At 42.6% G+C, this 23087-nt stretch overlaps 1 protein-coding gene across 2 annotated transcripts in view; it reads left to right on the plus strand.

Annotated features, from left to right (window-relative positions):
* CDH2 (cadherin 2) overlaps nucleotides 1–23087 on the plus strand; it is a 214012-nt gene that overhangs the window by 14118 nt on the left and 176807 nt on the right. For both annotated transcript variants that reach the window (XM_079942955.1, XM_079942956.1), the window contains exon 2: nucleotides 15868–15979. In XM_079942955.1, the coding sequence (XP_079799081.1) occupies nucleotides 15868–15979 (112 nt within the window). The remainder of the gene's footprint in view (nucleotides 1–15867; nucleotides 15980–23087) is intronic.

Here is a 23087-nt window from a genome sequence, read left to right on the forward strand (position 1 = left end):
TCTGCAGAGCCCTAGTCCATGGAATGAAGTTTGTAACTCGTCTGTAGCTTGGCCTTGCTATTTGTTGCCCATTCTCTTTGCCTAACGTTTCCAGTCATGGTTTGTATAGTATCTTTCCAAGGAGTGTGAGCCTTCTGGAGAGCTCACTCGTGATTAAATCTATTATTTGTGGAGTGCTTACTATGTTCCAGGCCAAGCAGGCTGCCTGCATTGTCTTATGTAATCCTCACCTCAGCTTCCTGAGATAAGTCGGCATCATTATCATCATCCATTTTACAAAAGTCTGAATGCAGCCTGGCTTAACCCAAAGGCACAGCTCTAGGAACCTCCCAGGGTTTGAGTATTTCTTCCGCCCTGGTAACAATCAGGTCCTTGGGAGTCTCCAAGAGCTGACCCAGTGGGAGCAAGATAAGTCTTTCTATTCAAGGTTTTGTAGGATTGCAGCCTGGAGGAGAATTTGGACTCTAGAATGAAGTCTTCAAGGATCTCAATTCCAGGGAGCAACCTTTGGCCTTATGAATGGGAAAATCTAACACTGAGCCAGTATTAGGCTAGGCTGCTGTGGAAGTAGGTGATTTCTGTCTCTGGCCAAACCACCCCTAGTGGTGATTTTAAGAGATGCAGGTAACTGATTGGTTGACAGTGCTGTGAATTGCCGTTTTTCCCGACCTCAAGCGGCTTGGCCCTGAACTGTAGACACCCAGCAATGCAGAGGCACATGTGATTCTCTGTTCCCAGGACTTGGGCTTCACCGAGCACTTGAAGAGACTTGGTTGTCTGCTCTCAGACCCTCAGTGTCCAGCCATCCTAGTGGTCTTGCGGCCCTGCTGGCGGTCTCAGGATGTTATTTGGCCTGGCTTCTTTTTGATCTTCAGCCTTGGCCTCTGAGTATTCAGTAATGTTGAGACCTTGTTGGTAATTTTGTTGTCTTTGAAGAGACCTAATAAATAGTGCTTCTTATCCATCTGAGTTCTGGATGAATAAGACAAAAGAGTCAGCAGATAAAGAACCACAGTACAACCTTTATTACTGAGAAGGATGAGGGTAGAACATACATAGGTCGCTGAATTAATTCCCCTCCCCCTGCACCCGCCTCCCATCTTTAATGGTGCTGGATGAGAGCCAGCTTCCCACCTAGGGATCCTGCTGTTTTAAGGTCATCTACAGCATAGAAACATTTGCACTGTGGAAGGAGGCTGGGCATCCAACAGAAAAGAGGTGAGGAAGGGACCAGGCTCTGTGTGCCCAGTCGTTTCATCCAAACTGACCAGAAAGGTTGACAGAGGTTGGGGAGTGGGTGGAGGTGGGACGTTGCTCACGTAGCTCTGTGTGGAAGGAGGGAGTAAGGGTTCCGCTAAGCCTTCCGCAGAGTTTGCATTAACCATTGAGTTTATTATGTTCTTACCCATCAAGTGTGTGCTCATCCCAAAGAGTGGCAGTCACCCTCAGAGGGAGAGATGGACTCTCTCAGGACAGTCTTGCTCCCAACTTCATGAAGTCCTGGACGATCAATAGCTTTACTTTATAAAGAATCCTCGAGCCTAATGCAGCACGCAGGATGGTCACAGCAGCGCGGGCGCATCTCGGAAACACTGTGTGTTAGATTCCAGAGCAGTGTGATAAAGCAAATACCGTAGTAAATGGAGTCACAAACTTTTTGGTTTCCTAGTGCATATAAAAGTTCTGTGTACACTATACTGTAGTCTTTTAAGTGTGCAGTAGCATTATGTCTACAAACGCAATGTACATGCCTTCATCAAAAAAGACTTCAGGGCTTCCCTGGTGGCGCAGTGGTTGGGAGTCCGCCTGCCGATGCAGGGGACACGAGTTCGTGCCCCTGTCCGGGAAGATCCCACATGCCGCGGAGCGGCTGGACCCGTGAGCCACGGCCGCTGAGCCTGCGCATCCGGAGCCTGTGCTCTGCCACAGGAGAGGCTACAACAGTGAGAGGCCCGCGTAGAGCAAAAAAAAAGACTTTATTGCTAAAAAATGCTAACCGTCATCTGACAATGCACAGTTGCCACAAACCTTCCATTTGTAAAAAAGAAAATCAATACCTGCAGAGTGCAGTAAAGCTGCGTATGCCTGTAGCTGTGCAGCCTACAGAGTTGGAAAGCAAACCGATCCTGATCCTAGGCGAGTTTTTCTAGGCGACATTATGACCCCAGAGCCTGTTCTTAAATGTCCCAAAGACCATGATAGGAAGCAGGTGACATCTGAGGGAAGGACTCACCATGGGTGGCAAGAACCTTCCCTGGTTGAGTCTTTCCCCAATGCTAATGGGGCTAAGCCTGTTGTCTGTAAGTCGTGACCTTTGAACTAAACACAGAGGTCAAAGGGGAAATGGAGACTTACAGAGACAGAATATGCTGGATGAGAAGGAAGGGCACCTCCAAAAAGATGGGGATCACCACCGGGGGTATTTCTGAACCTTGCACATAGGTGGCAGTATCTCAAACGCCAGCTTCCTGAAAGAAAACCCAGAAGGCACAGGTGGGTCCCCTCCCCCCGGATAAATACAGAATGCTAAATTTAACCTCCCACAGGGAGCCTCTCCCAGATGAATTTTGATTTGCAACCAGCACATTCAAACCTTCTACCTGGCCTTCCCCTGTGAGCCCCTCGAGGCTGTCAGCCCGCCACTGTCCCCAGCGTGGGTTCTGTTGGGTAGATGACTGGGGGATGCACTGTCTTGGGAGCAGGTGTTTTCTGTCTCTCACCACTTGCTGTGGGGTTGCTTTGGCCAAAAAAGGCCATGTGCGGGGGAAGATTTCTCCTTAGTTTATAAAGATCAGTCCAGACTGCTTGGTGGAGGCTGGCCCTTGAGCCTGTGGTCAGGTTACAAGAAGCCAAGATGTGCCTTCTTTGGCCTCCGAATGCAGAGCAGAATTAGAGGCGGGCAATCCAGTGCCGCCCTCCTAGACCTGTCATTCATAATTTGAAGTGAGAACCTCCACAAGGCTCTTGAGTTCACTGCATTTAAAAATAGCAAATATTGTTCTGCTCACTAGTCTTTAGGCAGGAGATGTTGAAATAATCCCCTTTTTCTGTGCCTCAGCTGTCTCTGCTCATTCACGGGCACCCCCAGGAGTCCTGAGCTGCCTCAGACCTTTACCAAGGCCATGCTGCTACGGCCCTCACCCAAAGGCCTTTGCCATTTGGCCGTGGTCACCGCGTGGCCTGTCTCCTTGGTCCATGGCCTTCCCTGAAGTCCACCGTCTTTGCTCTGGGCCCTACCTCTGTAAACAAGCACTTTCCTAGAGAATAACCACCGTAAGTTGTGGTCACACATCAAGATCAAAATACCCTGTGGTTTAGGAACTAAAGCCTGTTGATGTTAAAAGCTGCCTGCCCAACTATAAAAACCCACCACACTGCACAATCAAGACTGCAAACCACCAAGTTGAAAAACAGGCAGGGCCCTAGGAAAGCACCCTTCCTCCCCTGCCCAGAGCCCCAGTACCTCCGGGACTGTTTTCCTCCCCAGCACTGGATTCCTTTTTTTATTATTTCTCAAAGTCTCCAGGGCGTACACCAAATGCCTAAGTCTTTGAAGGGGCCCAATAAATGGGACCTCTCCTCCCTGAACCAGGTTCCGAACAGAGTGAGATAGAAGCCATGAGAGTCAACAGTTAGGAAAGGAGAATCTCACCATGGTTCTGGTGAGATCTGGGCTGGAAGGCATGGCCTTTATCCGTGGGCTTGTCTGTTGCCCATATGGAACCCCAGAATTCCACAGACCTGCTCACTCAGTTGCAGGTGGTGCTGCCCCCCACCTACAAGTGCTGCAGGGGATCCGTGAGCTCCCAGCGTGGAAAATGAGATCACCACGCTTGTTCTCTGTGGGCCTGCGACTCCCAGGTGGGAGGAGTAGGGGGCAGAGCTGGGCACCAGGTGCCAAGATTGTTATTTCGAATTCAGCCTTCAGATAAGTTCAGTTCATCCCTCTTCTCTCTACAGTAGCAGCTCACACATTTCTTGGTCTAAGGGCCCTTTTACACTCTTAAAAATCATTAAGTGCCCTAATGAGCTTCTATAATGTGGGTAATATCTACCGTTGTTTAGCATATTAGAAATTAAACTGAGGAAATTGTATGGTATTGATTTAATTCATTTAAAAGTATTAAACCCATTATGTAACACAAATACCAATTTTTATGAAAAATAACTATATTTTCCAAAGCAGAACAATGAAATTAGTAGGAAGAGTAGCATTGTGCTTTTGTATTTTTGCACATCTCCATGTCTGACTTAGTAGAAGACGGTGGGTTTCCTGTATCTGCTTCTGCGTTTACTCTGTGAAGGTATGACACATCACTCACCCTTTGGAAAACTCCACTTGACACTCGTGAGAGAATGCGAGTGGAAAGGATAAGAATGTTGTTATATTATGGAAGTAGTGTTGCCTTTTCAGTTCCCCTGGAAGGATCTTGGGGACCCATAGGGATCCCGAGACCACACTTTGAGAACTGCTGTTCAGTCTGACTGACAGGTGGAGTGGAAACAGATGAGAGTATTAGAGAAGCAGAGTTCCTTCCACACGGAAAGAAGCTTCGAGAAGGGAAGATGCACTCCCCCTCTACAGGTTATACAGTGCAATTGTCCAAATGCCAGACTTAAACTACTCAAGATGGAAGGTGGGCTGGTGGAAGAAATGCTAGTCTGCAGTCCCCCCGAGTTGAACCTGAAACTGGTGGCATTAGCCCTGTAACCTGTGGGTTAGCATGCAGGGCTGGTGCGCTGGCTTCTTCATGGCTTAACCTAGAACACCGCCGGGCAGGGTGCTGCTTTGGGAGCAGGTTCAGGAATGGCTTGGAACGCTGACGTTATTGACAGAGCCCTCTTCACGGCAGCACATTTCTGGAGGCTGTGCTGGGAATGTGATTTTCTCACAAGAATAATGGTATAATTGTCTTGATAATTATCTCATCAAGGACTCAGAATGAGATAAATCATCACCATGGCCAGCTATTCAAATTAAATCAGAGTTACAGGCACTAGAAGCATTGGTAACCATTTTTAAAAAGTGAAATCATGTTCCAGGTTTTATGAAACAGACGTAATTGTACATGAAGACCAAGGAGTGTGGGGTACAGAAAGTGTACAAAGAGTCTATCACAGGCTGTAATTAAGCCCTCATCGATATATCACCTACAGAAAATGAATACACTCACCATGGTGGGTATTTACTGATCATTTTCCATGTGTGCTTTTAGAAGAGTTTGGGGTTGGTTATGGTGGGGGCCGGGTAGGGCGGGGAGTGGGGTGACTTAAAAAACAAGTTGTTTATAAAAGTTTGACCTGATGTCTTCTCTCCGTTTTTTTCACATGGTGAACAGAAACACTGTAATTATTCTGTTAACGTATGTCACAGTCATATTTGAGGATCATATTTTAGGAAAAAATTCACAATGGCAGCAGGTAGATTTGTCACTTGGTCTTAATTCTTATAGGACAATTTCCAGCCCTTAGCCAGTGTCTGAGGATGCTTCCTGATGGTTTGTGTGTGTGTGTGTGTGCCTGTGTGTGTGTGTGTGAGATGGGGCAGTGGCTAACAGTGGTCCCCAAAGCCTTTTGGTGTAGGTTTGAATATCATCCCTAAATTGACTAGCTAAATGCCTCATGGCGGTTTCCCTTCAGTTTGCTTCCTTGCCTGCGAAACAGCAGTAGTAATAGTACCTACCTTGTAGGGTGGTTGTGAAGATTGTTGAGATCTATGCATGGAAAGCATTGTAGCACCGTTCCTAGGCACTCGATAAATATTAGCAATCACCAACGTTCAGTGTATTTAGTTAATTTCCAAGTTGATTATAGCCACAGTCTGATGCCACGTACTCTACTACTTGATGGCATTTTGAACCTTGTGTAAAAGCACAGTCTCTGCTGAGTGTAATGAGTTGATGGGGCAAAATCAATCAAAGCCAGGATTGGCCACGTCTACTGGAATTGCTGCTGTAGGCACTTCTGGAACTTTCAGTGGCAGTTTAATTGCATAACTGCCTGAGCCACTGTCTCAGGATTGTGTTATACTTCTATAAGCCGAGTCAGTCTGTAGGTGTAGCGTTGCTACCCCTGACGTTAAACATCCAGATGCTTATTGTAAACTCCTGTCTATCTTTTGAGACTCCACTCCACAAAGTCTTGATGCCTAGGAAGCCTCCCCTCACAGGGGCTGAAGAGATCAGCGACTGCACAGACCTCTGTGGACGTGACTTGCTACATGTTTGTATGTGGCCTAAGGTCTGATAGGTTCAACTCCTGAGAAGTCCACACTCTAAACTGCACCTCCGATGAGGCACTCTGATTTTTGTCTGTCAAGCGTTTGTACTGCAGTGCTGTCCTCCAGCTCAGAGTTCAAGGTCACCATGGTTGTCAGGTTCCTGGACCAGCATCAACACTGCTGTTTGACTCTCTTTGTCCTTACTTGATTAAAAGAAATGAAAATCAGAAAAAAATAAAAGTACTGATACCAGAGATATTCAAGGACCTGTACTAAGAATTGAAATAAAGATGGACACGAGGTGGGTCACGGGGGGCAGTGTGACCCCTGCACCTAAGGTGGTCTAGGTTGTATTATGAAGGCAAGAAAGAGTTAACCCGTTCAAAACGCTGTGCTCTCCCTCCAGGACAGTACGTGACAAAACAAAAATATCAAAGTCCAGGGTTAAACTTCTGCACGTTTCAAGTATATTTCCAGGGATATGAAATCCAAAGTGTCATCAGTGGCATGACTTATGCAGAGAAAGATCTTTAAGGAGTGGCACTAGCTCTTGAATAATCTTCTTAACATAGCCTCCCACGTCATGGATGGAATCCTGTGAAATGTAGAGAATCTGGCAAATGTATGGTGATAAATTGGATTTAAACATTAAAAAAAAATTAGTCATGCAGAATTGGTCTTGAAGGGTTCCATTATTCTATTACCATGTACCCCACTAACTGCTTTAAAAGTGTCTTCACTAATTGCTTATATTTGCTTATATTGTTTGGAAGACATACAGGCATAATAAAAGCATCCTCAGAGCTGTCCCCACCACCACCGCTACCCACCCACACCCACACATCACCTGTTATGAAAGGAATTTCACTTGTTTTCTTTTGTACATGTTTGTGAATGAAGTTTTATTCTTTGTCACCTTGGTTTCTTTTTTTTTTCTTTTTTTAAATTTTTTATACAGCAGGTTCTTATTAGTTATCTATTTTATATGTATCACTGTATACATGTCAATCCCAATCTCCCAGTTCATCACACCAGCACCCCGCCCCCCGCCACTTCCCACCCTTGGTGTCCATATGTTTGTTCTCTACTTCTGTGTCTCTGTTTCTGCCCTGCAAACCGGTTCATCTGTACCATTTTTCTAGATTCCACATATATGTGTTAATATATGATATTTGTTTTTCTCTTTCTGACTTATTTCACTCTGTATGACAGTCTCTAGATCCATCCACGTCTCTAAAACTGACCCAATTTCATTCCTTTTTATGGCTGAGTAATATTCCATTGTATATGTATACCACATCTTTATCCATTCGTCTGTCGATGGGCATTTAGGTTGCTTCCATGACCTGACTATTATAAATAGTGTTGCAGTGAACATTGGGGGTGCATGTCTTTTTGAATTATGGTTTTCTCTGGGTATATGCCCAGTAGTGGGCTTGCTGGGTCATATGGTAATTCTGTTTTTAGTTTTTTAAGGAACCTCCATACTGTTCTCCATAGTGGCTGTATCTATTTACATACCCACCAACAGTGCATCACCTTGGTTTCTTTTCAGTATTCCTACTTCACAAAATTCTTTAAAAATATTTCTCGGGTATTTATGTAGCAAAGAGATAAAAGTCTTCACAAAAAAACCCCCAACAATATCATGACAATAGCTAACCCTTGTCTTATGGTGAATCAGGTGTTGTTGCTATGCCTCAAAGCAATCCTAGGAGACCAGTACTTCTTCTTCTCCTCCCCCACCCCCCCCCTTCTTCTTCTCCATATTATTATTATGGAAAAGGTGGAGGCACAGATGAATTTATAAAGCTTGTCAAGGTCACATAGGTAGCCAGAGGGGAGCCAGGATTTAAACCTAAGCGGTTTGCTTGGAGACCCAGGTCTTAACTACTACACACATTCCTGCCTTTGTTTCCGTAAAGAATAAGGGGAACAGACATATAAAGCAAAAAGAGTTTTCCAGCTTTGTGGACTGCATTTGATCATCTACCTTCTCAGTACTTTAATTGTTAGTAGATTCTGACCATCTGAAAGGGAAAAAAGGAAGAGATCAATGTATGGGGGGGGAACCCAAACATTCAATTGGTTAAACTTAAAGAGTTTATGATAATCAGCAGAGCCTCGGTTTTAGGTAGGCTGTCTTCAGAGCCAGAAAGAAAAGAGGAAGGTTCCATTAGGTTTGGGCTGCTTTCAGATGTGAAACGTTGAGCCAGTCACCATGAATGATCTTGATCAGGAAGAAGAGGGGCACGGAAAGGTCCGCTGTGGCTTCGGTGGAATATTTTAAGAGCTTGGATTCAGGAGTGACTTGGAGGAAATTGGAAAGCAGAGCCAGTGACCAAGGAAGACTATAAAAAAGAATCACGGAAATAGGAACCTCAAAGAGTAGTGGACTCAGCTTGAAAGCTCGTGGTACTGAGACTATGGGAAAATCATAACGAGAATAAAAAGCGATGTCACTGTGGGTTCAGAACCGGAACAGATAGACCAATCCTAACAGGCCCGCAGAACTTCTCCGCTCCCATTATGCTTCTGTCCTTTTTAGACAAGGAGGTCGATCTTCCGCCTGGGAAGAGTAGAGCAAATACTTGTAAGAGGAAATTGAAACTCAGGATAGGTGAGCTGATTGTATTGAGCACGCAGAGCAGCACTAAATGAGTGGGGATCCTCTGCTCAGCGTGAATTTCATCCTGGTGGGCCAGGAGGACGTGCCCACTGCTTTCATCTTGGAAGAATTGTGGAGAACAGGGGAATTACTAATGGACTGGGGATGGGTTAATGTCCCAAGTAAAAGAAAAGCCAGGGCTTCCCTGGTGGCGCAGTGGTTGAGAGTCCGCCTGCCGATGCAGGGGACACGGGTTCGTGTCCCGGTCCGGGAGGATCCCACATGCCACGGGGCGGCTGGGTCCGTGAGCCGTGGCCGCTGAGCCTGCGCGTCCAGAGCCTGTGCTCCTCAACGGGAGAGGCCACAACAGTGAGAGGCCCGCGTACCGCAAAAAAAAAAAAAAAAAAAGCCAAATCCAGAAAATGTGGTGTTCAAACAAAAGAATAGAGGGCCCCATGCTGACCTGGGGCAGAATTCTGCAGCCAGTAATGAGGAAAGTTTGGCTTGCAATTTTCATTTTCAGATGTACACAGTAACTAGGAAACAGCATGGACTTGTTCAGAACAGAAAAAAATAATTGTTTCTTTATTCCCTTTTGTTGCAAAGTTATTCAACTTGGAGACTAGGGCGGAAAGGCAGGCATGCCGATATCTGGAGTTCAGAAAGGTTTGGGGAGATGGAGGTATTGGGTTGGATGTGTGGCTGCCCAGTGCTGCACGGACACTTGTTAAACATACTGATTTATCCACCACAGCTCTTAAGATTCTGTGTTAGTGAGTCTTGGGTTGGGACCCAGGAATCAATTTTTGGTGAATGTCCCAGATTACTTGCTATGCTGAGTAAGTTGGGAATGACTGGGCTTTAGGACAGATGTACGAGGTAGAATCGTGTTGTCATCATAGTATCAATACTGATGTTACTCAGGGCTAATACACTGAATAACCACGTGCCAGACACTATTCTAAGTGCTTTACACACGTGATCTCATTTAATCCTCACACCCGCCCTGTGCGTGGGTGCTATCTCAATATACGTATTGCACACATGGGGGAACTGGGACTTCTGAGGTCTCACAGATAGTAAGTGATGGGCAGGATTCAAACTCAGGCAGTCTGGCGTGTTGAAAGTCTGGGCTGTCCCTCTTAAGAGCCTGGTTTATGGCTCTGGGTCAGTGGGAAGGGCCATGCCTGGGCATGTGTCATGCCCTGTCTTTAACATCAGAGTAGCATCATTATGAAGACATTGGGGTGATCCAGACAGCCGGGAGGAATGACTAAATCTGGATGGGAGTATTAATTTATCGAGATCAAGTCTTGGAGGGTTAAATGTAATTGCTGCCCCTCAGGGCCCCAAGTCAGAGCAAAGATACTGGAAGCCACTACTTAACAGTTGCCTGGTAAAAAAGACCTGGGTTGTTTGGGTTGACTGCGCGCTCAATATAAATCAACAAGGCCTTTGTCTCTGCTGTACCTTTTGCCTGGGATGCCCTTTTCCACTTCCTCCTCTTTCTCCTGGCAAAATTTTAATCATCTTTAAAGGCAGAGCCTAAATGTCACTGCAGCTATGGAGTCTTCTTTGATTTCTACAGGCAGATTTATCATCCCATTCTGCTGCTTTAGCACTTTGTTCCGGATGTTATAATTTTGCGATTATCTTTCTTAGCTTGTGCCACTCATGTCCACGGTCACTCAGCTGGAAACACGGAGGAGGAGGGCAGAACCTCCTTCCTCCCTCCCTCCCCTCCCTCCCACTCGAGTCCCTGCCGAGGAATCAATTTTAACTGTCTGCGTATTGATACAATCGCCCCTTTCTCATTCCTGCAGCCCCTGCCTGATTCAAGTCTGTGCCCTAACTTGTCGCCAACCTGTCACTTGTTGCCCCCCAACAAAACACACACATTTCCCACGAAGCATCAGAGAATTCTCTATCAAACACAATCTGCCTGTGCTGAAAATGTGTGCCTGGCTCCCCACAGCCAACAGGATAACCCCAAGCCCCCAGCCATCTATGATCTAACACTGTCTAACTCTCCAGCCTCAACTTTTGACTCCCTGCCTTGCTTCTTGGACTCCCGTGACACTGAACTCATTGTAATTCCCCAGGCAGTGTGCTGTTTCTTGCTGCCTTGTTCTGGCTCAAGCAGTGACTGCCTGGGATGGCTTCCCTGCCCACCGCCCCCCACCCCACTGCCTGACTCCTCCTGGGCTCGGCTTGGGAGGCCCCCAGATCCCTGCCCTGGGCTCTCCCCATGCCCTCTGCATCCCTCTACCTCTCACTGCCACTTTCTATTGCAATTATCTCTATTTTGCTCTCACTTGAAGCCTTGAACTTCCTAAGTGCAGGGCTGTGTTTCCTTCTGTTTCCCCTGGCAAGTGGACACTTAATACATGTTTCTGCAAAGAATTGTAACTATTTGTCCTACTTGGCAAGACTAGAGGATTAGAATCTTGCCCTTTCCTCTTCCTGGAGGTGAGGTCTTGGGTATTCACCTCTGAGGGAGAATCTGTTTGCTTATTTGTAAAATTCGGATAATTACAGTCCCCTCGGGGGCTATTGTGAGAATTAAGCAAGATGGCAGTGTTTTATAAAATTTAGCATCCTATTCCAGGGATCCACAAACTTCAGTCCTGCTGCCTGAGTTTGTATGGCCAAGAATCTTTTCCACATTTTTAAATGCTTTTTAAAAAATCGTAATAATAACTTTTGACCCTTGAAAACTATATGAAATTTCAATTTTGATGTCCATGAATGAAGTTTTATTTGAATGACCAGAGCCACGTTTATTCATCTACTGATTGCCCACTTTTGCACTTCGGCAGCAGAGCCGAGTTCATTATTCAAGTTAGGAAAATGCATGCGATTCACTGCCCACTCCTTGTACACGGAACTTTTTGAGAGGAGGTTTCCTCTCTTTGAACTTCTGGAGCCCTCCCCCTGGTCCCCGCAGTGATGAGTTAGTGTCGGGGGTGGGGAAGCCACAGGAGCTGGCTTTGGGCTTTCGGAAAAGGAGAACGTTCCAGTAAGAGTTTCGTGGGCTGTTGGGATAGATAGTGACCTCTGCACTGCTGGGGGTGTTAAGGGTAGTGGTCACTGGTTTTCTGTGTCACTGTGGAGCAGGGTGTCACAACATTGGCCCTATTGACATCTGGGGCTGGATAATTCTCTGTGGTAGGGGCTGTCCTGGGCATTGTGTAATGGTTGGCAGCATCCCTGGCCTCTGGCCACTAAAAGCCAGTGGCGTCACCTCTTCCAGTTTCAATGACAAATGTGTCCAGATGTTGCCAGATGTCCCGAGGGGGCAGTACCACCCCGGGTTGAGAATGAATGTTGGAGAACGTTGAAGCATTATGGGTGAGACTACAAAACTTTCAATGTCCAAAAAGCTGTTGGCACTAGAGGCTTCATGAGTTGGAGCTGGCTTCCCTGGGTGGGTTGTGTCACCAGCTCCGGGGTCTCGCATGATCCCGGACTTGGTCCCAGCCCCTGTTTTGTAAGGTTGCTGTGAGCATTGGATGAGATATCCACGCATCTACAAAAGACCTGTTTGGCGATTGTATTCATTTCAGTGCTTCCTGTCTGCTTTAGGAACATGTTACTTTTGTTATTCCTGGACTGAATATTAAGAGGGGAAATTAATAATAAAGTAATAGGGAGAAATACATACTTGAATAATTTTATGGAGCCTGTATTTAAGAAAACACATTATAAGGGCTTCCCTGGTGGTGCAGTGGTTGAGAGTCCGCCTGCCGATGCAGGGGACACGGGTTTGTGCCCCGGTCCGGGAAGATTCCACATGCCGCGGAGCGGCTGGGCCCGTGAGCCATGGCCGCTGAGCCTGCGCGTCCGGAGCCTGTGCTCCGCAACGGGAGAGGCCACAGCAGTGAGAGGCCCACGTACCGCAAAAAAAAAAAAAAAAAAAAGAAAGAAAAAGAAAACACATTATAGAATAATAATAGCATGTTATTTTGTGGGTCCATTTTGTCTTGGGGAAGAAGACTTCAGAAAAGTTTCAGTTGTTTAAAAATATGAAAATCTCATAAAGTAATACAGGACGCCCATGGCTGTTTAATATTGGTAGCCAGCATTTGTTAGGCCACAACAGTGAGAGGCCCGCGTACCGCAAAAAAAAAAAAAAGAAGAGATGACAGTTTTCCTCTAGTCTGTAGATTTCATTGCCCTCTGAGAGTTCACCTAGAAAACCACACACCGCCCTAACCCTACCACCCACAGGATGGAATGTGACCCTTGTTTGTCTCTGGCCTGCTGCCCCCTCCGAGCTCTGTTCCCATCTACCTCTTGGGGTTGGATCCCCACCATGGCTCCCCTCTGTAGCGGGAAGGCTGGAGGTAAAAAGGCCCCTTAACCCCTAACCTGTCACTGGGACACAGATTTAGAACACATTGGTCCAACTTATATGGCGAACTTGGGACTTCCCTTTGTTTGTTCTAGTTAGCTAAAAGTTAACTAGAAGCGCTTGCTCTGTGCCAGGGCCAGTATAAATGCCTGGATGGTTGCAGCTGGCAAGTAGCAAAATATCACCCTGTGTCCCAAACTCGATGGCTGTTGGAAGCCCAAGTTCTTACTTCTCAGAGAGTCCTAGCGATTTTCTCTTTCTCACTTTGAAATACGTAGAGCAGGCAGGGTATACAGGGAATGATATACTTTGCACCCACATGTCTGTGCACACCTTCACATTTTACCCTGTTTGCTTTAGATTCTTTTAGAAAGAAATGAATTATGACAAATAAAATCAAAGCTGCCTGTAGGATTCTTCCTGATGCTTTTCCTGACTCACCTTCCCCTGGGGTAGCGACTCTCCTAAATTTGGTGCTTATCGCTACTTTGTATATTTTTATATTCTTACTACATATGTATGTTGTACATTAGCCTTTGAATTCATACCTTATATATAAAAACAGTCATCAATCATGCTTTGGATTTTTGGGTTTTGTTTGCACGATTTAGACTGCAGTGCACCTTGTTGCCAGTCTGAATGTGGAATGTCGTATGAATAGATTTCTGAACTTACTAAAGATAATAGTCGTTCCTAGGTTGATTTATAATTAAATTTCTTTTTCAACCTTACTTGAAAGTTAAAGAAACTGAGTATTTGTTTTGAGATGGAACCTCGTGGATAGATGTAGCTCCAATTCTTCCACTTTAATGCTTTTTTTTGACTAAGTGAAAATTTATTGGTCCATTTCTCCTATTGATGGGCGTTTAGGTAGTTTCTAGGTCCTGCAGTTACAACCATGCTGCAGTGAACATTGCTGCACACGTTGACTGGGGCACCCATGGGAGAGTTTCCCAGGGAATATACCTGCCATGTAGGATATGTCTACTTTTACCTTTACTAGGAGTTTCCGAATTGCACTCTAAGGTGATACCTGTGTAAGGGGGGTGATTGTTCTGTATCCTTGACTCGAGACAATCTTCTCTTGCCCTTAACAGACTTAATATTGTTTGCTAATTTGTTGGGTCTGACCTAATATCTCACTGTTGCTCCAAATACGGTTTTGAGATTAGATACTGTGTGAGATGTAACAAAGTCCAAATGTCCTTTTCTCTTGATTTTCTCGGATCTGAAAAGAATCCTTTAAATACTAGATTAGTCTGGATCCTTGCAACTTCAGTATTTGCAGTACTTCCCATGCATCATCCAGGAAGTCCTGTAGTTGTGAAGCTGTGCTGTATGGCTTCATTCAGACAACTGTTTCGAGGTCTCCCTATTTCTGGGGCCTCCCTTTCTCCTTCGTCCCAATTTCTTGTTCTCCTCCCCAGCGCAGACTTCTCCTAAGGCTGGTCCTGGAGCTTTTAAAATCCCTCCTTCAGGCAGCTTCTGTCCACTCTCTTCCTCCTGTATTTGGATCCCCATCAGGGCCGGGTAAAGATTTTTATAATTAACGTAAATGCTGCATGAGTTCTACTGAGGCTTAATCATCCTGTGATGATGTCAGTAGGAAGTAGGGAAATTAACTTGGGGTGGGGACGGTGGCGGCAGGTGGATAGCACTTGGCATGACGGAGATTTCAGCCCACTGGGAAGTTAGCTGTGTATGTGATGAGACAGAAGAAAACGGCAAGAGATAGTGACTTTCTCATTTTTAAGTATAAAAAGGAAACATAATTATATTAATTTTTATTTACATTTTTAATGTGTTCTTGCCCTTGATCAAATTAGAGAAAGATACACTTTTTTTTTTAACTGAAGTATAGTTGACTTACAATGTTGTGTTAGTTTCAGGTGTACAGCAAAGTGATCAGTTTTATATATATATATATATATATATATGTATATATATATATATTCTTTTTCAGATTCTTTTCCCTTATAGGTTATTAGAAGATATTGAATATAGTTCCCTGTGCCATACAGTAGGTCCTTGTTTTTTATCTATTTTATATATAGTAGTGTGTATCTGTTAATCCCAAATTCCTAATTTATCCTTCCCCTGCCTTTCCCCTTTGGTAACCATAAGTTTGTTTTCTATCTGTGTCTGTGAGTCTAGAGAAATATATACTTTCGATTGGCTGGTTTTACTTGGTATGAGACACTCTATATCCTTCAGTAAATATATTGCAATTTTGCTTTTTAATTCAAGGGTATATTGAAACAAACTTCATAGAGGATTAGACGAGAATATAGAAATCAATATACTCAAACGTACACATGTTTCTTGCGAAGTTAAGTTAGTGAAGGTGATTTGTGGAGGCTCAAAACTCTCGGGCTGTCCCCACACCTCCTGCTTCACTTGAGAGTTTTTCATTCACAATGACCATTTTGATGGAAATGTTCAGTCCTTAGAAGAACCTGGAATGTGCATTATTTAGATTTTACTGGACAAGTGGGATTTGTTTCTTCTACCCTAGTTATCAAAAAGATTAACCCTTTGACCTCTACACTCTAATCGCAACCACTCTGAAAACAAAGGGGTTATTTGTACAAACTAGTGGGAAAAGCAAGGCTTTATGCCAAGTGGGATGTTTCTCGGTTGAAGGAGGTGGCAATCACCGCGCACATTTTTTTTCTTGTGTTGCAGGCGTCTGTGGAGGCTTCTGGTGAGATCGCATTATGCAAGACTGGATTTCCTGAAGATGTTTACAGTGCAGTCTTGTCCCAGGATGTGCTCGAAGGACAGCCTCTTCTCAATGGTAGGATCTCAAAAGATACATTTGTACACACAGCGTCTGTGCTCTTGAAAGACTGTTCCATGCTGCAGTTAAAAAAGTCTCTAAATGATCTCTACTGTACAATAAGTATGAATTTTTCACTGTCCCTATAATGAAGCTGTAGGGACTTTATTTTAGGATTACAGAAGAGCTCACGAATCTCTTATGTACGTAACTGGAAGGCTCCCGATCTCTTGAAAACGTCAGAGAGCTTTCATTTTTCATTTACAGTGGAAACCATCACACAATTAATTTTTACAATTTTCTGCCTACATTTTACTTATGTTGAAAAATCATATTTACCAAATATCTGATTCTACTGCTTTTAAAAATTATTTACAGCTGTCATCTACTTAGTATTTTGAATCAAAGAAATGACTATAATATTATCTCTGCTGAGACATGTCAAACTTTAATATTTAGCAAAATTATAATGAACAGATTTAGCAGGTAAAGAAAGTCTCAAGACAGGAGCATGAAATCCATCTTTTTATTATGCCATTGTTTATAGAAATTACTAGATAGCTGCTTTAGTTGTAATATATGTGAGTTTCCAATATAGACTCATCTTCTATCTAAATATGGATCAAAGTCATCACAGTTATCATATGAAATCTCTTGCCAATAAGTCTAGATTAAATCTGAAATAAAACTTGAAATCAAAAGCAAAATTCAAAGTCCTTTCTGTTACCTCTAATTGAAAGCAAATAAAATTTTGGGTAGTAATATTTTCATGGACTTATTTATCATTACTCAAAATGTCATTGAAATAGGAAAGCAAGAAGAATTGATTAAGAAGTTGTATTTAGGTTCTAATTTCCCACAAATCGTGCATCTCTCTGAGCCTGTTTTAGACAGTCGCTTTTAGAAAATCTGAGCGACCTCAACTAATTAATTTACACGGGACTCTACCACACAGCCTTAATTGAAGTGTCTCTGTAGCTCTGACAAACCTTAGTGGTACCATACTTAAGAATACCATAGACAGAGGACTTTGAAATGTAAATGGACCCTACTAAGCATCTGTGGTGCAGGTCATCTTTTATTTTAATTTCTGTTCTGATTGTGATTTGCTTACACCTATGTGATCTTTCTGAAGTTGATTTCTTATTTAAAGACATCCTCCCGTCCCTGCCTCATCACGTGGTATTTTAATGAGTAAATGTTAAATCAGTCTGTCTCAATGCTGAATTGCTATCTCATCTAGTGGTTAATGGTTGATGCGATAGAGGTTTAATTCAAATCAAAATGTGTAGTTTTTTTTACTTAATACAAGTTTCAGAGTTCTGCACATTTGTCATTTTCTTTAAATCTATAAATTATTATGCGGCATCCTAGGACCTATGTGACCTTAAATATTATTTGAATGCTGAAAAAATATATTGATATGATTCTAAAGAATAATTCAGGCAGAGCAAAAATGTCAGTGGAATTTGTTGCATTTTATTTTTGAGATACATTTTTAAATGGATAATTCCTTCTCCTACTTTCTCCTTCTAAAAGCTTGTTGAAATTTGCTGGTTACAAATAAACACACGGTCTGTCTCTAGAAGCCATTGATTTAAGATGAAATACATTGGCATGCTGAATAGTTTTGAAAATGAAAGCCTGTTTTTTAGTTATTAGATAATGCTGGTGACAGTAGAAACCGGACACAGCTGATTGCCAGTGTCATTTTAGTATAACCTAGAAACTTGGAACTTCGCTGGACTTGTAAATATAAAAGATTGAAAATACTTCTGACTTTGTGCTCTAGCCATCTCTGAGGGGAGTGTGTATGACAGTCTCTGGTAGAATTTCTGCGCTTTCCGTATGCCCAGTTATTACCATTTTTATCTTTTAGCCTTTTTGATAAAACTGTTTCTCTTCTGATACACCATTATTTTTTTTCTTTATCATTCATAGAATATGTTAAAGAACACCAGCATCTCAATGTGTGAAACGTAAAGTTCATAGTATTGATTCCTAGAAAAAACGGGTTTTTTTGGAAGGAGGAGGGCTTTTGTGAAACATCAACATTCCTTTTTACAAGAGTGTTGTCACCGGTTATATTTATTTGGGAGAATTGTTACTTAGAAGAATTCTAGTTATTTATTATTTTTTTTTACCTTTTCTGTCTTTTTGGAGCTTTTAGTGAGATGATAATCCAAAGTTGGGTGTGTCCACTGAACCCAAATAAATACCATACCATAATTATATTCACGAATTCTACGTTCTGCGCTAAGTCCATTCACCATGTATATTCTAAAGCTGAGAGGAATCTATTGCAAGACCAACCAGAGTGATCACTTTTGCCATGGTTTTATGATTTACAGTGTTCAAGGAAAGAAGTAATTGTGCATAAGAAATATGCAACAGTTTTCCAAGGCATTTGCCTCATGGCAGGTTCTACCATATTAAGGTTGACATTAGAGTCTAAAAACCTGTTGAAGTCACGACTCCTAACTCTTGATGCTTCCTTTAATTTCCCACTGATGACATTTGGGGAGAGGAGGACAGTAGTCCAACCGTATGTATAGGCTGGTTTCATAGTGTACGTTCCTGGTGCACTAGACTTTGTACAAAAGTTTAACATTTGGGTGTGTAAGTGCCATGCAAGCTGATTCTTTTTCAAACAGTGAAGTCACAATCTTTGTGAAGGTGCTTGAAAAACATCAAGCATTGGCTAGAGAGAGACAGCGTTATAGTCATGTTAGAAAAGCGGGCTCTAGTCTAAAGAGCGTCCTCTTCTCCCATCCGCCCCTTCTATTTTCTGCCGTTGTAATGAATTTCATAGAAAGACTGGACCCAATGAGCTAGTGCTATCCCTCCAATTTCTCTTACGGTTTTCATCAGAGAGTTTTTGGTAAAGTCATAAAGAGGGCAAATGTATTTTGTGATAAACCTTCCCATTTCACATTATATCATGTTGAATATTTCTACTCTTTTGAAAAGAGGTCAGTACTTCAAAAAAATGGTTATCTAGGCCTCTCTCTGTTCCATTTTGTTAGCAAAACCAGATTTTACTTAACTGTGCCTCTATTTTTGCACTTACAGGTGGTTTCCAGTTTTTCTCTTACATATTGTGCTGCCGTGGAGATTCTTTTTTAGCGAACTCTGATTTTTCTGTAGGGGTATTTTCTTTGGGGATTTGTGTTCGAAAGTAAAATTACTAGGTCAAAGGGAATGGAGAGCGTATATACTTTTTTGGTGCATTTTTGTAGACCTCTTCTTTTCAGGGCTGAAGGTCTGTTAGTTCTTTTCTCCATCCTCATTACCATTGAATTTTACAATGTTTTTTATTTTCCTACTTCCCCTCAGGTGAAAAACATTCCTTTTTTATCGTGTGGTATTCTCTGCTTGCCTTTTGTAAATTAGGATCAATTTTAATATGTTTAGGTCGTCATTTTTATGTTGCATTTTTCTATTCTGTTTTAAAAGCATTTCTTGCCAACCCCCTCATTTTACAGGTAAGCACATTGGAGCTCAGAGACATAATAATAGGCTTTTCCCATGACTGTACAGTTCTTTAGATTGTTAACTATAGATCCGGAATTAGAACGCAGGTTTCTGATATCTAATTTAGTGATGATGATGATGATGATGGTGATAAAAAGCCATTATACAATAACCCAGGAAAGAGTGAGAGCTAGCCTACCTGTCCATGTGTCTCGTGACAAGTTTATCTTAGAGTTGGTCTTCTTTATTTCCCACTTAACACCATGGTTTGTGTGTTACTAGACGCATTTGGGAATTGGTGACGCTAAGGCAAACAAACCCCCCTATGATTAAAAAAAATCTCTCAATGATTGTCACTATGAGTATTTTGTGCATACCTGTTTACAAGCAGAAACATTTAGGGCTTTAGAAAATAATAGTTAGTCTTGAATATTTAACTTACACTCCACTGAACTAGAAAAAAATCTCTTGTGGGAGCACATTACTTGAAATAAAATAACTGCAATCATAAATTTTCATTCTGTCACCAGCAGTGTGTCTGACACTAGGAAATAACAACCATGCTGCAATATCAGCAGAGAGCATCTAAGCCGTTTTTCGGCTGGATGTGAAGAGTGATTTTCCTGTGTGTTTTGCATTGGTGGTCCGCATGCTTAGACATCTCGCTAAGTAAACTCCTCCAACTCTGGTCAACATAAATAGCAACCTGCAATTACCAAGAAGCTCTTCAGTAATGCATTCAGACTCACCAACTCTGGGCAGCCCATGATGATTATTTTCAACTAGATGGAATTTGATTTAGATTAGTTTACTTACTGATTGAGGCTCGCCCGCATTAACATGCTGAGAGGAAGCTGTCATATGGTATCTTTAGATACCAGTACTGAAATTTTTTTATTATCTAGCAGGACTATACAACTGCACTACTTTTTTAGTAATATAAGTGCTTGTGTATGTTACGCATTACTGAATTGGGAAGCCATCTATATTTTAAGCAGTTCTGCTGTGTTCCAGGCTTGTATGAATATGTTAGGAAACCTTGGCTTTTGTTTCAATTACTGTGGTTTTTTTTACATTTTGATAAATATTTTTTGTTGTTGTTATTGAATGTGTAAATGTTTTAAGATATTTAAAAGGTAGGTTTCTAAGCATCTTGTTTATACCGTTGGGCAGCCCTTTACACTTTACTGATTCCCAGTTGATTGTGGGAAAAGGTGTTAAGGACTGAGATCGTTCTCTTGGATATTGATGATAGGCTCTTAGGAGTTACAAATGAAATAAAGATTCTCAGGGATGGAGAACTTTTTTTTTAATACCTCGTGGCATTTATTTTTTAAAGAACTATTAAGAATGTAATAAGATCAACATAAGAACTAAGAAATTTCATCCTTGTTTTCATCGTAATCATTTAGACTTTATTTAAGACTTGGGGGCTTCCCTGGTGTCGCAGTGGTTGAGAGTCCGCCTGCCGATGCAGGGGACACGGGTTCGTGCCCCGGTCTGGGAAGGTCCCACACCTTGAAAAGTTATTTTCAATAACTTTCAATAACTTTCAATAACTTTTTGAGGAACTGACAAGCTGTTCTCCACAGCAGCTGAATCATTTTGCATTCCCACCAGCACTATGCAAGGGTTCCAATTGTTCGGCATTCTCACTAAAACTTGTTGTTTTCTGTTTATTTTGATAGTAACCATCCTAGTGAGTGTGAAGTGGTACCTCTTTGTGGTTGTGATTTGCATTTCCCGAAAGACTAATAATGTTGAGAATCTTCTCATGTGTATCATTGGTATATCTTCTTTAAAGAAAGGTCCTTTGCCCATTTTTTAATTGTTTGGTTTTCATTTTTGAGTTGTAAAAGTTTTTACGTATTCTGGATACTAGACCCTTATGAGATAGATGATTTGTAAGTATTTCTCCCATTCTCTAGGCTGTCTTTTCACTTCCTTGATAACGTTCTTTTATGCAAAAAGTTTCTAACTTTGACGAGGTGCAACTTACCTGTTTTTCCTCTTATTGCTCTTGCTTTTGGTGTCACATCTAAGAACCCATTGTAAAATCCAAGGTCATAAAGATTTATTCCTGTGTTTTCTTCTAAGATTTTTATGGTTTTAGCTCTTCTATTTAGATCACTGACCCATTTTGAGTTCATTTTCGTATGTAGTGTGAGATAGATGTCCAACTTTGTTCTCGGAATATGTTTTGGCAGTAGAGCTGACAGGATTTGATGGATTGGTTGTGAGAAAAGAGGGGTCAAGGATGACTCCGTGATATTTGGTCTGAACCCTGGGTAGGACATTAGTCACTGTGATGGGAACGATCAGGAACTTGGTTTGAGTGTGTGGAGATGAATATCAAAGATAGGTAAGAAGACATTGAGTTGTGGGTTTGGGGTTTAGTGGAGTGGGCTGGGCTCTAGAGTGGGGCGTCCTAAGTGTATGAAGGAAAGCCATGACCCAGGGTGAAATCATAAGAGGATTTTCACAAAGTGTGAGGAGGAGAAAGCCAAAGAGAGAAAGAAATGGTTTCGTATGGTGCCTTTGAGCACTCCAGGGTTAGGAAGTCAGGATTAAGAGGTGGTATGGAGATAAACAACAAGGTCCTACTGCATAGCACAGGGAACTATATTCAATATCCTATGATAAACCATACTGGAAAAGAATATGAAAAAGAATGTATATAGAGAGGTACATATATGTATAACTGAATCACTTTGTTGTACAGTAGAAATTAACACAACAGCAGGTTCCCACTAGCTATCAGTTTTACACATGGTAGTGTATTTATGGCAAACCTAATCTTCCAATTCATCCCACCCTCCCCTTGCCCCCTGTGTCCACCTGTCCATTCTCTATGTCTGCGTTTCTGTTCCTGCCCTGAAGATAGGTTCATCTTGCTCTTTGATGACCTAGATGGGTGGGATGGGGTGGGGAGGGAGGTCCAAGAGGGAGGGGACATAAGTATACATATAGCTGATTCACTTCATTGTACAGCGGAAACTAACACAACATTGTAAAGCAATTATACTCCAATAAAAAAATTTAAAAATAAGTTTACATTGTAAATCAACTCTACTTCAATAAAATAAAATTTTAAAAAACCTCAAAAGATTGGTTTTATGCCTTTATCAACATGATAATGGGCATTTCCTCTAAAATTTAGATAGTTTTTGACTAGGGTCTCAAATATTTGGGATGTATGGCTGTTAAAATTTTATGCAGGAGCTTTTTCATCCCTTTACAGTTATGATTTCTTATTTTAAAGATATGACTGGGGCTTCCCTGGTGGCGCAGTGGTTGAGAGTCCGCCTGCCGATGCAGGGGACGCGGGTTCATGCCCCGGTCCGGGAAGATCCCACACGCCGCGGAGCGGCTGGGCCCGTGAGCCATGGCCGCTGAGCCTGCGCGTCCGGAGCCTGTGCTCCACAACGGGAGAGGCCACAACAGTGAGAGGGAGGCCTGCGTACCACAGGAAAAAAAAAAAAAAAAAAAAGGTATGACTCAAAAGGAAAAAAAGAGGGGGAATGGAGACCAAGAAAGAGTGACCAGAGAGTTAGGGGAAAAATCAGTAGGATGTGGTGTCTTCAAAGGCATGGTGGTAGCTGGACGTCTTTGACTCAGGTGTATTCCACAGTCAGGTGGAGGAAGGAAGCTC

Source organism: Stenella coeruleoalba (assembly GCF_951394435.1).
Source record: "Stenella coeruleoalba genome assembly, chromosome: 14".
In the NCBI taxonomy this organism is placed as follows: Eukaryota; Metazoa; Chordata; class Mammalia; order Artiodactyla; family Delphinidae; genus Stenella; species Stenella coeruleoalba.